Below are 13,621 nucleotides of genomic sequence, written 5' to 3'. Positions count from 1 at the left end.
CACAAAACACCCCTCGATCCACTGACCTTGCAGACCTGCATCTTTTGTTTGCATCTCTCAGCCTTTGCTCAGACCTGGGATTGGTGACTCAGCACAGTAATGGTTGGCCTTGACAATCCTGCCCATAATAAAAACACCAGTGAAACCAGTCAAACCCAAACCCCCCTGCTCTCAGGTCATCCCTTTCTCTGGTACAACTCCAGAACCACTGGAGAGGCAGGTTTTACCCACTGTCTCAGGCAAATGTGACTTACCTGAGGAATCTGGAGCCAGCCTGTGTCAAAAATTGCTCATTTTCAAGTCAAAAGGCTGATAGCACACAATAAATCGCTGGCCAGGCTCCAGGATGATAACCTTGTCAATGCACAACTGAGCAAACGAATAAAAGGTGTGGGTGTGGATACAGGAAGGCAAATCCCTCCTGACTCATATGATGAGATGTTGACCAAAGGGTGGCTGCTCTTCGATTATCACCTGAGTAACAGATCAGGGACCGGGGCAGATGGTTCACAAGGAGGTTCCTAAGAAACCTGAGCACCTTGACAGTCTTCAAAGTCAGCCAAGAGAGGTTGCAGCTTCACCACTGGAGGGTCAATAAGTGCAGCCCTTTTTCTCAGGACTCACTTCCATTCTACTTTCTGTCACTGATAAAGCACTTTAGTGCCCTCACAGCAAAATGTGTGGAGGTCTTTGCCCCTGTTCTCCTTCAAATTTGTGGGGATTTGAGACAGTATATAAAAAAAATAAAATAAAAGAACACTATGAGCTGTTGAATTAGTATTGCAAGTTACAAACAGCCCTCCTGAGCTGTGTATGGAAAGTGGAAGGTCCCCAAGCTGTTTAATGAGGTGTCAGCGTAACACTTTGAAGAAGCACCTGGAAGAGCTTTGCAATGCAGGTTAGAAGATATGTACAAGTGTATCTCTTCAGTGTCTGGACAGGGAAATGAGAGGGATTACCTGCAGGGAAGTCTGTTGTGAAGAGAAGGAGACATTACATGCAGGACTACAGGTACTGATTTCTTTAAAAGTGAAACTAGGGCAATATTGTAACAGAGAAAAGCTGCTTGAAGGAGTTGGTTAGGTGATGGGTTAACTCAGGGCTGCCTCCAGAAATTTATGAAGCAAGGAAAGATTCCAGGCTGAGCTGGTGCAAAGGATCCTGAACTGATAAACACTGCCCTGTTGCAGGAAAGCCTGGCACAAGCTGCAGCTCCAGCAGCTATGGGAGCTGGAAAACCACGGCCATCCCAGCACTACAGGCTGAATCCTGAATCCACTACACTTCTGAATCCTGAAGGCAGATCTTTGTACCTGAAACACCTTCAGCTCCCAGTCGAGCAGGCACGAGTCAGTGCCAAGGACTCTTGGAAATCTCAGCCTCAGTGTGTCACTTATGTTTACCTTTGCCTTAGAGCTGACAGCGAGCAAGAGCAGAGTCAGGGGTTCCTCTTTCCTACGAGATCCCAAAGTTTCTGCATGTGTGAGGTCACTGAGTTCCTCCAGCACACACTGGGAAAGGGGGTACAGCCATCCAAAGGGGAGAATCTTGCTGAATTGCATCAACTATAGTTTCTCTCTCGCTGTGAGAGCTCACGGGAAGTCAGGCAGGGTCCTGGAAACACGAGGGCTGCAGGACTGGTAAACCTGGCAAAGTAACTACCCTTGCATGTAAGCCTGAAAAATCCTGATAGAGCAGCGTGGCCATTGCAGAGGTTGTTCAAAACTGAGTGGAGCAGGGGGGGGAAGCTTCACATACCTCTTAGCCACGTTTCATTTGATGTCAAATTGGTTGTTTAGTTTTCCCCTGCAAGAGACTCCACCTCCTTTCAAAGTCCCGTTAAGACCTGTTGAGATTTTATCCCAGTGCAACTCCTGCTTTGTGCTGAATAGTTACACAGGGAAAGAACAGCAAAAAAAAAAAGTCCCCAGTCCCAATTGCAGGGGATTCAGACACCTGGTGCTTTAGAAAACTGCTGCCCTGACAAAGAACTTCTGCTTGGATTGAAGTGTTTTCTTGTCCCTAAAAGTAATCTAAAGGAAGACATCACTTGCTACTGGCCTGGAAAACACCTTCCTTTCCCTGTTTTTTCTTCCTGTTTTAGAGGAAAAAGAAACTTGAAGAAGGAAGTTTTTCTTCAGTTTTTGCTCTTCAAGCATAGGTTAAAATGCCAGGGAAGGAGGAGGAGGCCCTTGGCATCGCTCATCTCCTCCTGGAACTGCATTGCATCACTTGGAAAACAGGACGAGAGGACATGAGACAGCTCATCCCGATGTCTTTTTAAATGCAGGGAAATTCATACCACCAGCATCTACTGCAAGGAAATGAGCAGATGCCAAATTTTCTTTTACACTTAGAAGAAGTGAAAAGCCATGGGCGTGTTTCCCGTTTTTAACGCGAGCAACGTTTCGCAGGCCGGCTCCTTCGAGGACAGCCACAACTGGACAGCGGCGACCCAGTTCACCCAGCCAGGATGGAGAATTGCTCTGTGGGCCATCACCTACTCCTTCATCGTTATCACATCCATCATTGGCAACATCACCATCATCTGGATCATCCTGGCACACAGGAGAATGAGGACCGCCACCAATTACTTCATCGTTAACTTGGCCCTTTCGGACCTGCTGATGTCCGCTTTCAACACCATCTTCAATTTTATCTATGCCAGTCACAATGTCTGGTATTTTGGAGAGGAATTCTGCAGGTTTCAGAACTGGTTCCCCATCACTGCAGTGTTTGTGAGCATTTACTCCATGACAGCCGTGGCTGCAGAGAGGTAAGAGGCGAATGGAGAAGATGAGGGCTGATAGATCCCCTGTAAGTCATAAAAAAATCATGGCAGTAGTTTGTGCAATTGGCCCCCACTCTGTCAACTGCCTTATCAGCAAAGTGGAAGGAGTTCCAGATTGTGGGGTTTGATACTAATTATGGCATGATCTTCTGGGGTTTTTTTAATCCCTGGTCTGAATCACACCCAAATCTGTAACGAGTGGAAGTGGCTGGTATTTTGTTGTTCCCACATAATTGATCATAAATTGTTTCTCAGCCCTCCTGAAAACTCTTTTGTGGCTTTGTCAGGTTTTTTTAAACCTTGAGATGGATATATATGGAAAAAGGAGAATATGCTGGAGGCTGCTGAAACTATCAGCAGCCCTAATCCTGCTGTGCTTCCAGCAAACCACCAGAAATAATGTGAATTAGATTAGAAATGGCAGCGTCTGCTCCCCTGGTTCACTACAACAATTTATTCTGAGAGGGAGGGAAGTAATGACAGTGATTCTGTTTGACTTCTGGGGCAATTTGGTATTTTCATAAAATTCACTTCTAACTGCCAAATCACTTTAACTTAAGCTTTAATTTCTGGAGTCTGTCTGTGTTTACAGCTCATTGTTAAATAGCATGAAGCTGTTTTCCTTTTTACTAGAAAGTGGCCAAAAAGCTGTGGGAATTTCCTCTCTTGAAGGCAATGCTGTGTGCAAGAAGCAGAGGAGGTTATTTCCCTTTAGGCTCTCTCCCCTCCTTCCTTCCATCCTTCCTGTCTTCCCTCTCCCTGCTGCAGCCTCACGCTGAAGGACTTCCCTGGGGCAGCCTGACCCGGTGTCCAGCACTCCTTTATCAAAGCCCTGCTGTTGACTTTGCAGTTTCCTTCAGGTTTCCTGTGCTCCTTATCAAGGCTTGTTGGTAACTGCTATTTTATACACCTTGTCTGACAAAGAATATTTTTTAAAAGCTGTTTCAGCCTGTTGTCATGTCTTCCTACTCTTGTTCCCTGGGGATTTTTGGTGAAAGCACCTATATAGCCAAAACCTCTTTAGTCACATGGCACAGATCAGAAAGAAAACTTGGCACCTCACTGCAAACCATATTTAGCTATTCTTTGCTTAGCCTTAAAATAGATCCTGACACGGTCTCCTGGAAACTCGACGCTTCCATTTATTGTTAAGAGAACTCGTGTCCCCTCCAGCTCCAATGTTTACCTTCGGTAAAAACAACATCTTCTGAAGTGGTTTATTTTAAGGAAGGAGGCTAAGAAGTGACAGCTCCAAGTCGTTTTTCTCTGCCAGGGAGAAGGCCCTGGTGATATTGCTCACAGTTGGGTTTAGGATCACTCAGTTTCCCCATCAGCAGAGCAGCTGTTTCCACTGCAGCGCTCGAGGCAGAAATGCAATCTTATCGATCAGCTCCAGTTTCACACTCCGGTTAGCACTGTCTCCTATGACCTGTTTGGAAATGCACAAGAGGATCCAAAATTCAGCATGTTTTGTCTACAAGTCTGAGGACCAGAGAAAGAGGACTGAGATTGTAGTCCCAGCATCCTGGGATGCCGCTGGAGAGAGGGCACGAGCAGCCAGGGGGGCAAAGGCCGTGCTGCACACAGCAAGAGAGGCCAGGAGATCTCAGCAGGTCTGATAAATCTCCCAACTTGCAGGAACTCGGCTAAAATCACAGCTTGCCTCGAGGGGGCACAGCTGGCACAGTGGGAAAGCCTCCACCCCTGTGACACCTTTGATGGCTGCAGTGACAGCACAGTGGCTGGCATCATTTATTCCCAGGACTTGCCATTCACTGAGGGCCACAGATCATCATTTCAGGCACTTCTCTGAATATCCACTGGTGGATTCCTCCCTGAGCAGACTCGAGCACTGTGTAACACTGCCTATGGCAAGCTAAAGAGAGGTGACATGAAAATTTTATAGCTAAATAAGGCCCTGCTGCTGTGCAGCCCTGGATTGCTCACTGTCCTGCAGCAGCAGCTGGGCAGAGCTCCCTACCAACAGCCTGGCCAACAGACAGCACAATTTGTCAGATTTTTGCTATGAAAACTAGAAGGCAATGGGCATTTTCCACTTTGTTTTGCCTCTGTAACAACCATGACAAAGAATAGGGAAAGCATGATACAAAATGAATAATTGATTATGTACTCGTTACAACACCATGCATTTCCACACAGGCAACTTAAAACCAGAGAGCGCCTCTGGCTCATGAGTAATCCAAGAGTCAGATGTGCCATGAGGGCTCTGAGCAGGTGTGGGATGAAAGGGTCAGCCCTTCCCTCTGCTGCAAGCACGAGTGCTCAGGCAGTCACAGACAGGGGCAGACAGCACCAGTTTTCCACAGCTAAAAATCAGTGTGGAAAATGTCAGGGTAAAGGATACTCCAGACCCCAGTCTGCTCTTGTGCTAATATGAAGCATCAGAGATTGACATAATTAAGAGGAAAAAGCGTGCTTGTCTGGGCTTTTTTTGGTAAGGCACTTGCAAAAGTAACATAAAAAAAAAAAGAAGAGTGAGAATACTTTTTGGAAGGGCCTGAAGTGGCAGGACAAGGGGGGAATGGCTTCACGCTGATGGAGTGCAGGGTTAGATGGGATTCTGGGAAGAAATTCTGCCCCTGTGAGGGTGGTGAGGCCCTGGCACAGGGTGCCCAGAGCAGCTGTGGCTGCTCCTGGATCCCTGGCAGTGTCCAAGGCCAGGTGGGATGGAGCTTGGAGCAGCCTGGGACAGTGGAAGGTGTCCCTGCCCATGGCTGGGAACTGGAAGTAGGTAATTTTTAAAACACCTTCCAACCCAAACCATTCTGGGATTCTATGAGAAATTCCATAAGGGCAATTCCAGCAAAGACCACATACAGAAGACATAAAGGACTGCTTCCTCCTCACACCAGAAGCATCCATGCATGTGGGTTTAGTAAATCCTGCCCTAAGATTTGCAATCATTCTCTTCAGAAAGGATTTAGTGCCTTATTATTTACAACCTGGAACCTGTCAAAATATTAATATAATTATATCAATATAATTATATTAATATAATTATTAGATATAATATTTAATCTAATATATAATCTAACATATATAAAAGATATATATATTATAAAGCCCACTATGCTGTCCTGGTGAGTTTTTACACTTGCTGCGTTTGTTGTATAGATTTCAGTCTAATCTGTTGTATAAATTTCAATCAATTCACAATTTCACTGTAAAAGCACTACCTGTTTCTTGCAGGTATGTGGCCATAATTCACCCCTTCAAGCCCAGGCTGTCTGCTGGAAGCACCAGAGTCATCATTGGGATAATCTGGCTGGTGGCATTCGGGCTCGCCTTCCCGCAGTGCTTCTACGCCGAGATCACGATGGACAACGGAACCATGAAATGCATCGTGGTCTGGCCCGATGATGTTGGATCCAAGCACCAGCTGACGTAAGAGACACAATAAAACTCCCAATTCAGGCAAAACTTAACCAGGGAAATCATTTCATCTCCCAGCTGTTGACTACGGAGAGTGCTGGGAAAGAGAGCAGGAGAATGTGGGGCTGGGGCAGCCCATCTAAACTCAGTTAACTGTGGAAAAACCTGCCAGGTGGTCATGGTTCAGGTTAATCCTGAACCTGCCATCCTCCCCTGCTTTGAAAACTGGTTATAATGTATAAAACCCCTACACACAGGGCTTGGGGAATTTAAGAGAAAGCAGTGTAAAAAGTCTCTAAACAATCAATAAATCCTGGTTTCAAAGATTCTGGATTTTCTTCCTCCGTCAGGCAGGAGGAAACTGGGTATCTTTAATGCTGAGAAGTCACATAATAAGTTAAAAATTATGCTGCTCTTTGTGGGGGTAAAAGGAATATAAAAGCCAAGAGCAGCATGTTTCAAACATCCTAAGGTTTTATAGACGTATTTATCTGGGCACACATCTGCTCTCCCGAAAGTCCCTGAGCCTCAGAGCGATTTCCTCCTGCTTGAAAGCAAGATTGTTCCAACAGATGAAACAGGCTGTACCCTGCATTCAGGGGATCTGCTGTGGTTGCTCATCATTCAAAGCACGTTTGAGAAATTTATCAAGCAGAACATATTTATACCAAGTAGCAATGGAAGAACTGAGGAAAAGGAACAAATCCATTAACAAATCACAAATAATTTTTCAAACCAAAACCCACTGTGATGGCTTTTGCCCTGCTCCGTGCACGTGGGACATTTTCCCTGCTCAGTCTTCATCTCTGGCAGACAGCTGGATGCCTCCTTAATTTATTGCCAAACCAACTGATTTTCACACTAACACGTGCCAGGTTCCACCACCTTCCTGTAACTTTGGCCAGGCAGTGTTTGCCAGTTGTTCCCAGCTGGGCAAAGAGTAAAATCATTCTCAAACCTCTCATGCTGAGTGAAATTCCTCCTGGGGGCTCCTTTTGGGTACCCTTTGGAACTTGCTGGGGAGCAAAGTGTGCCAGGCTCCCATTGATTGAGGAGGAGGGAGAACAGATAACCAGCAATGCATGAGTCACTGATGATTATTTCATTCAGATTAAAAGTGTGAGGTTTATTTCTCCCACATCCATGGCGTGGAAAGGATTCAAATGAGTTCCTCAGCATGCTGACAAAATCCCTCTGAGCTGGAAAGGCTGGTCCTGAACATGGCAAACAGCAGGGCAGATCCTTCCTGGGATCTCCAGCTGAAGAGCAGCAGCTCCTGACCACAATGCCCCACTCACCAGCTCTTCCTCCCCAGACAGCCTCAGATCCACTGGTTTTGGTCTCTCTCTTGGAAAGCAAGTTGGAATCATTGCTCCCCAGAAATCATCCCAATAATGGATTCATTGGGACAGATGCCTGCAACATAGACCATGGAGAAAAAGCCATGTGCAGCCATTCATATACTAGTCCAAATAACAAGGAAGAGAAATACTAAGAAACCCAAAGAAAAACAAAAAAAAAATTGAGAACTGGGCTCCTGTGTTGACTGTGTGTCCTCTGAATCCTTTGCAGTTGAGTAAGCCCATCTTTCAAGATTTCTAGACTTCAGAGCAAAGGAAAATCCTTTTCTGCAGGAAAGATGTGTATAATTATGACAGAAAGAAGTTTAAAAAATATTAATAATAATTTTTAAAACCCCAAACAAGGCACTACAGACCACCAGCACCTGATAAATATTGAATGTTAAGGATATAGAAGTTTAACCAGAATAAAGAACCTTAACCACAGAGGATATTTCTTCTAGTGACAGGTTAACTTTGCAGCAAAGTAGTAAAGCTATGAGACAAAGTTTCTTTGCGAGTGCTCAGACTCTGGCTCCCATCCTCCCTTCCTCCTCCCAGGATGGGAGCCCTAAAAGGGCTTTGGTGCACTCCACACACAGTCTCAGACCTCCCAAAGAGGAACCCCTCTGAGCACAATAGGAAAAAGTAGAAGACAGGCAGGGACAAAGTGGCCACATCTCACAAATAAAATATTTTTCTTTATGCAGCCACCCCAAGGAACAAAAACCCATTTGAACAGCAAAGCTCTGATGTGAGGAGTAACCCCAGAGCCCTGTCAGACTGAGAAAGGCCATTTGCACCCACCCAGCCTTTTGGGGTCACTGCCAGCAACGTGTGCTGGAGCCCTCCTGCCCAATCCTACTTCTCACACTGTTTATGTTAACGTGACAGCTGCTGTGATGGAGAGAGCAGGTTGTTCCCTTCCCATAAATGGTGCTTGCTCAAACTAATCAGCCCCCAGCATGAGGGAACCAGCAGAAGTTTGTGGTGTGGAAAAACCAGAAAGGGCTGAGGTTAAAATACAGCTAAGGGGATGCCAGTGCTTTCAGCTGGAGCAGTGACTGAGTGGCCTGTACATTATAAAATAAATGAAAAATAAATAAATGCATAATAAATATATTACAATTACGTAATATATTACACAATAGATTATCTATTATAATATACATATAATATACATAATATAATATATATCTATAATATACATAATCTATTACATAATAAATATAAATAAATAAATATAAGTAATAAGTAAATAAATGAATAAAACCAGCCAGCTACACAAATGCAGGCCAAATCCCTTCCTCACTGTCTGCATCTTTGTGCACCCTGTTTGCAGCCAGATACCTTTTGCAGTCCCTGATCTGGCTCTTTTCCACCACTGCCACTACTACATTCATCAAGTTACTCTGTAATTTTTGGACTATTCCTTTCCCATACCTGTGATTTAAGGGTTTGTACTTTAACCAGCATTTCTCGTTCTCCCCCAGCTGCAGTGGGATAGCAAAGCCCAGTGCAGGTGCCCCTGGACTGCAACCCTCTGCTAAAAGATAAATGATGTTACTCTGTCTTGAAAGAGCAGGGAATCCAGCCCAAGAACCCCTCCTCACACCATTAGAGAGATGAGATTTTGCTGTTTACAGAAGTCCCTGTAACAATAATTAGAGGCGAAATTTCTTCTTTGTGGTTTTGCTAATAGGAGCCAGCATATGTATCCAAAAGACAGTTTCTGGAGGAGCCCTCCAAGAGCCATACTGACTGAAAAACTGCTTCTTCTTCTCTTCCAGGTATCACATTGCCGTGATTGTGTTGATTTATTTACTGCCCTTAATGGTGATGTTTGTTGCATACAGCATTATAGGAGTTACCCTGTGGAGCAGCGCGGCTCCAGGCAACCACCTGAACAGAGTCCACTATGAACACCAAGTTAATGCCAAAAAAAAGGTCAGAAGTGAAACTTAAGTATAGTTACCCCCAGCACACCAGCCCTGCTGGCTCCAGTTCCAAAATGGAGCTTGTGCTTGATACAAAATCCTGTGGGATTGGGCTTGAATGGTCAACAAAACATTTCGGGGTCTGGGGTAAAGGGCATCAGCCTGCAAGTTTAAAAAAAATGGTGACTGCGTGCACCAGCCAGCCTTCAAGGAAGAAAGACTCACAGCAGCAGGCTGGCTGCCAGCAGCCCTTAGAGAGTAAAGCCTGGTGTCCAGAGAATCCACATGCTGCAGGATAAACCAGGGTAAAACTCTGGAGAGAGCAGAGCAGTCTCGGTGTGACAGCAGCGACCTCGTTTCCCTGCTCATCTCCCTGGTGGAGCTACAAGCAGATCCTCTGCAGAGTCCACTCGGTGCCCTGGGAAACATTTGCTTTAACCCCCACCCTGTTCCCATCACCAGGGCACTCCCTCCCTGCTCCAGTTCCCATCGCCAGGGCACTCCCTGCCTGTTCCCAGTTCTCATCACCAGGGCTGGTTTCTTTGCCATAGCAGTCCAGGTCTACATTCCACACACGGCATTTTGGGAGGGCAAACCAGCCCCAAAGTGAAACCAGCACTTGCCAGTGCCTCAGCAAACCCAACCACCCAGAGCCCAGGAGTAACCCCTTGGTTTTGTTTTCCTAGTTTGTGAAGACGATGGTGGTAGTGGTGATCATTTTTGCTGTCTGCTGGCTGCCCTATCACATATACTTCATCCTGGGGAGCTTCAAGGAAGACATCTACCAGCAGAAATACATTCAGCAGGTGTATCTCGCAGTCTTCCTCCTTGCCATGAGCTCGACAATGTACAACCCCATCATATACTGCTGCCTGAACCAGAGGTGAGTAGTGTGGACACGTGTGCTCAGAGAAAACTGAAATCTCAGCCTGGGAAAACATAAATCTCTGGAGGTGAGAACAGCTGTGATTTTCAGCTGCAGGCCAACTATACAATTTACACTGTGCCAATAGTGTGAGATGGGATATGCTTGGAGATTTTAACTCAGCCCTCAGTATTTTCTGTCTCTGGATAAAGCACAGGCAGCAGGCATAGGCTCAGCACAGCCACATTTGCACACATTTCCATGTGCAGACCATCCTGTTTCCAAGGGAGGAGTCTGCAATCCCTGCATCGCCTCTGCTGAGCTAATGCTGGGCTGCCTCAGCCACCTGCTCTCCCCAGCACAGTCCTGGGCTCACCCCCGTGGGTGGGAAGCAGGAACAGCCCACGGGTGACCTGTGGAGGTCCCATGGGGACGTGTCACCACGAGGGAGCAGCTGGGGGAGCACAACCCCAGCGTGCCAAGAGATGTCCCTGTTGCTCTGCGCTGGGAGGGCTGCACCGTGCGGAGCGCAGGGCGCTGCTCTTGCTGCCCGCGGGTCTCCGTGCCAAATCCTGCATCCATAACCCCCATCCCTCTTCAGCCTCGCTGTGTGCAGCTGCAAAGGCAAGAAATGGTTATCAGCACATTTCCTGTGCAGTTTCACCGAATGTTTAACTCCAGAGCGATGCTGCAAGGCTCGCTCCTTCCAGCGTTTCAGTGAGCTCGCAGAATCGTTTTGCAGCCCATTCACCCAAGCTGCATTTAACATGAAACACATAAATGTGTCCTCCCCCGTCCTCTCCCAGAAAGCAGACAGCTTCCTAGCTTAGTTATTCATAGTTTTTTTGAAAAAAGCTCCCAGTGGGTAAATACATATATTTTCCTCAGATGTTGTGTGTCTCACAAATGTGGTTACCAGCTACTACTGAGTGCATCAAACACCCTGCCCTTTCACTGAGTTTACATGTTTACTTAAAATACAAGGAAATCTGATCAGAAACTCCTAATACACCTCCCTCTGTGGTTTTATGCATTTAGCTTTTCACCTCATTCCTTTGATTTCAATAGAAGTATTTATTTCTGTAGTCATTCACAGGTAGAACCAAATCTCGAGTTTGTTCATTCTCTGAGCAATTAGGAAGATCACTTCACCCTTTAATTGCTCTTCTCACTTTTACAGGTTTCGTTCTGGCTTCAAGCTAGCCTTCCGGTGGTGTCCGTGCATAAAAGCAACAGAAAAAGACAAACTTAAACTTATGTCCCCATCTCTCTACCAGACAACCCACAGGAAGTCAAGAACAACAAGTTTCAACACAGAAACTCAGCTGAATGAGAAAGAGAAGACATCGTTTACCCTCACCCAATCACCACTTTAATTTCCTGCTTCTGGCTCCATCCCCATACACCATGCCAAGGCAGCAGCAGTAGAAGCCTCAGGCAGGTCTTTTTCTCTGGACCAACTGTTTCCTACAGGACTTCTTTGGATGCCATCAGCATTAAAGGCAGTGTGTTGATAACTCTTATATCCATGTAGGTCCAAATATCACCCAGCTACGGATACGAGTTTAGCCCTCCCTTACATCAACAGCTGCAATACAGAACAGACATCAGCCCCAGGAGGTCAAAAAAAATCAGCAGAGCAGATCTGAGGCAGTGCCAATCAGTAGAATATAAATTATTCTCTTCTACACTGTCATCTCCTGATTTCTGTTCCACCAAGACACTTAAATTCAGAAAAGAGGCGATGGAGCAGAAAGGCTGGGGCTCGAGTGGCCCAGCTGGGATGGACCCTTGTGTGGGCAGCCAAGTGCCATGGCTCAGCAGCCCCAAGGCAGGTAACACCATGGGCCAAAGCCTGTTTACAGCAAAGGCAAATACTAACACATCCAGACTGAAAAATCCAGCCTGCTCTCAAAATTTTCTGGATTCTGGGATTGTCACACCTGTGATTTCACCGGCAGAAACAGTCCCTGAAGATGTTGTCATCGCATGGATTTCTATAACCTTGTCCCAGAATATGATGTTGTTTTCCTATTAAACTGTGCTCAAGTGATTCCTCCTTCCCATGAGTTGTGGTGCCTAATTTGGAGAGCGAGGCTCCCAGAAGGCTCTCAGTCAGGAGCCAGGGATGCCCACTGGCTTGTTCAGGGCTCATGGATCCAACCAGAATCCACCTTCCTTACATCCTTTTAGTCCTAACAGCAGTGGCCCACTGCTGTCTTTTCCCAGATAGTCCCTTCACCTTCCCTTTCCAGACTTACCCCGTATTTATCCTCACTGCTCTTCCCAGATACGAAAATAAAGGCTGAAATATGTCATCTTCCCAGCCTGAGGCATTATGTGCAAGCACACAGAACAGGAGAAGCTGAAATATAAACATTATGTAATACAGCATTTAATAGTGGTGTGATAAATTAGCACCTCACAATCACCTTCACCTCTCATGGCAGGTTTGTAAATAATATCACCTTACCTTATCAATTAAAAAGCCCCTGTAATGTTGACAAGATCCTGTTACTTGAAATATTCTCCTTTGCTCTGTGAAAGCCAAACTACAAAGTGCTGCCAGGCTTAAATTCTGCTGTAAATCCAGAGAAATCCAGGCTTGAACTGAAAGAATATTCAGGGATACGACTCTCCCAAGCCTGTTTGAACACAGGAGCGAGATACATGTTCCTTCTCCACTTCTCCACCTCCCTGGCTCTGTGGAGAACGATTATGTTATGCAACTCCTCCCATTATTGGGACAAGAGAGCCCAGTCTGAGAAAGCTCACCATTTTAAATCACTCCAGCAGATGGTTTCTAGTCCAGATGTTCCCTGACCAGCCTGTTCTCCCCACAGCTGCAACTGCTGGGCAGAGGCATTTGCAGACAGCCACCACCAAGTCATTGTGCCAAAGGGCCTGAGAACCATCTGGGAGGGATGCTCTGCCAGGCACACATTGCTGGGACCAGGACAGACATGGCACAGAGCCCTGCTCTGAGGAACTGAAGGACACCTGCCCACAGAGCTCAGTATTTGAAAAAAGTGAGCTGTACTCCCCCTGCCCAGCTGGCATGAGTCTAAGGCCTTTAAACTCTGCAGCTTTCTAATGCAGAGCTCTTTAGACCGAACAGGCCTATCTTGAGCATCCCACCTTCCCCCTTTCCCTCTTCCATCACACCTGAACAGCCAGCCAGGGCCTATCCCAGATGTCCCAGTGTCACACACGTGCCTCCACTGCATCCCCCTGTGCAGTCCCTGACTGGCATTGACATCTTCTGACAGTTCAAGGCATCTCCTTCTCTTGTTGG

General features: G+C 46.3%; 1 protein-coding gene across 2 annotated transcripts; it reads left to right on the top strand.

The window, feature by feature from the left end:
* Positions 1-1,882: 1,882 nt before the first annotated feature.
* On the top strand, positions 1,883-13,374 carry TACR2 (tachykinin receptor 2). Of its 2 annotated transcripts, XM_058841890.1 has the most exons (5): positions 1,883-2,776; positions 6,002-6,196; positions 9,315-9,471; positions 10,148-10,344; positions 11,507-13,374. In XM_058841890.1, exons 1-5 carry the CDS (start codon positions 2,373-2,375, stop codon positions 11,700-11,702), a joined length of 1,149 nt encoding a protein of 382 aa, XP_058697873.1. In that variant the 5' UTR covers positions 1,883-2,372; the 3' UTR covers positions 11,703-13,374. The 2 variants fall into 2 exon arrangements, with proteins under 2 accessions (XP_058697873.1, XP_058697874.1); XM_058841891.1 differs by lacking the exon at positions 11,507-13,374 and having other exon boundaries at positions 10,148-10,348.
* The last annotated feature ends 247 nt before the right edge of the window (positions 13,375-13,621 follow it).

Source organism: Poecile atricapillus, chromosome 6, assembly GCF_030490865.1.
Source record: "Poecile atricapillus isolate bPoeAtr1 chromosome 6, bPoeAtr1.hap1, whole genome shotgun sequence".
Taxonomy (NCBI): Eukaryota; Metazoa; Chordata; class Aves; order Passeriformes; family Paridae; genus Poecile; species Poecile atricapillus.
The sequence above is the reverse complement of the archived record's forward strand: the minus strand, read 5'-3'. Positions and strand labels throughout refer to the sequence as shown.

Coding starts and splice junctions, on each gene's coding strand:
- TACR2 (XM_058841890.1), top strand. CDS start 2,373: ATGGGCGTGTTTCCCGTTTTTAACGCGAGCAACGTTTCGCAGGCCGGC. Junction 2,777..6,001: donor ACAGCCGTGGCTGCAGAGAG/GTAAGAGGCGAA, acceptor TGTTTCTTGCAG/GTATGTGGCCATAATTCACC. Junction 10,345..11,506: donor TACTGCTGCCTGAACCAGAG/GTGAGTAGTGTG, acceptor TCACTTTTACAG/GTTTCGTTCTGGCTTCAAGC.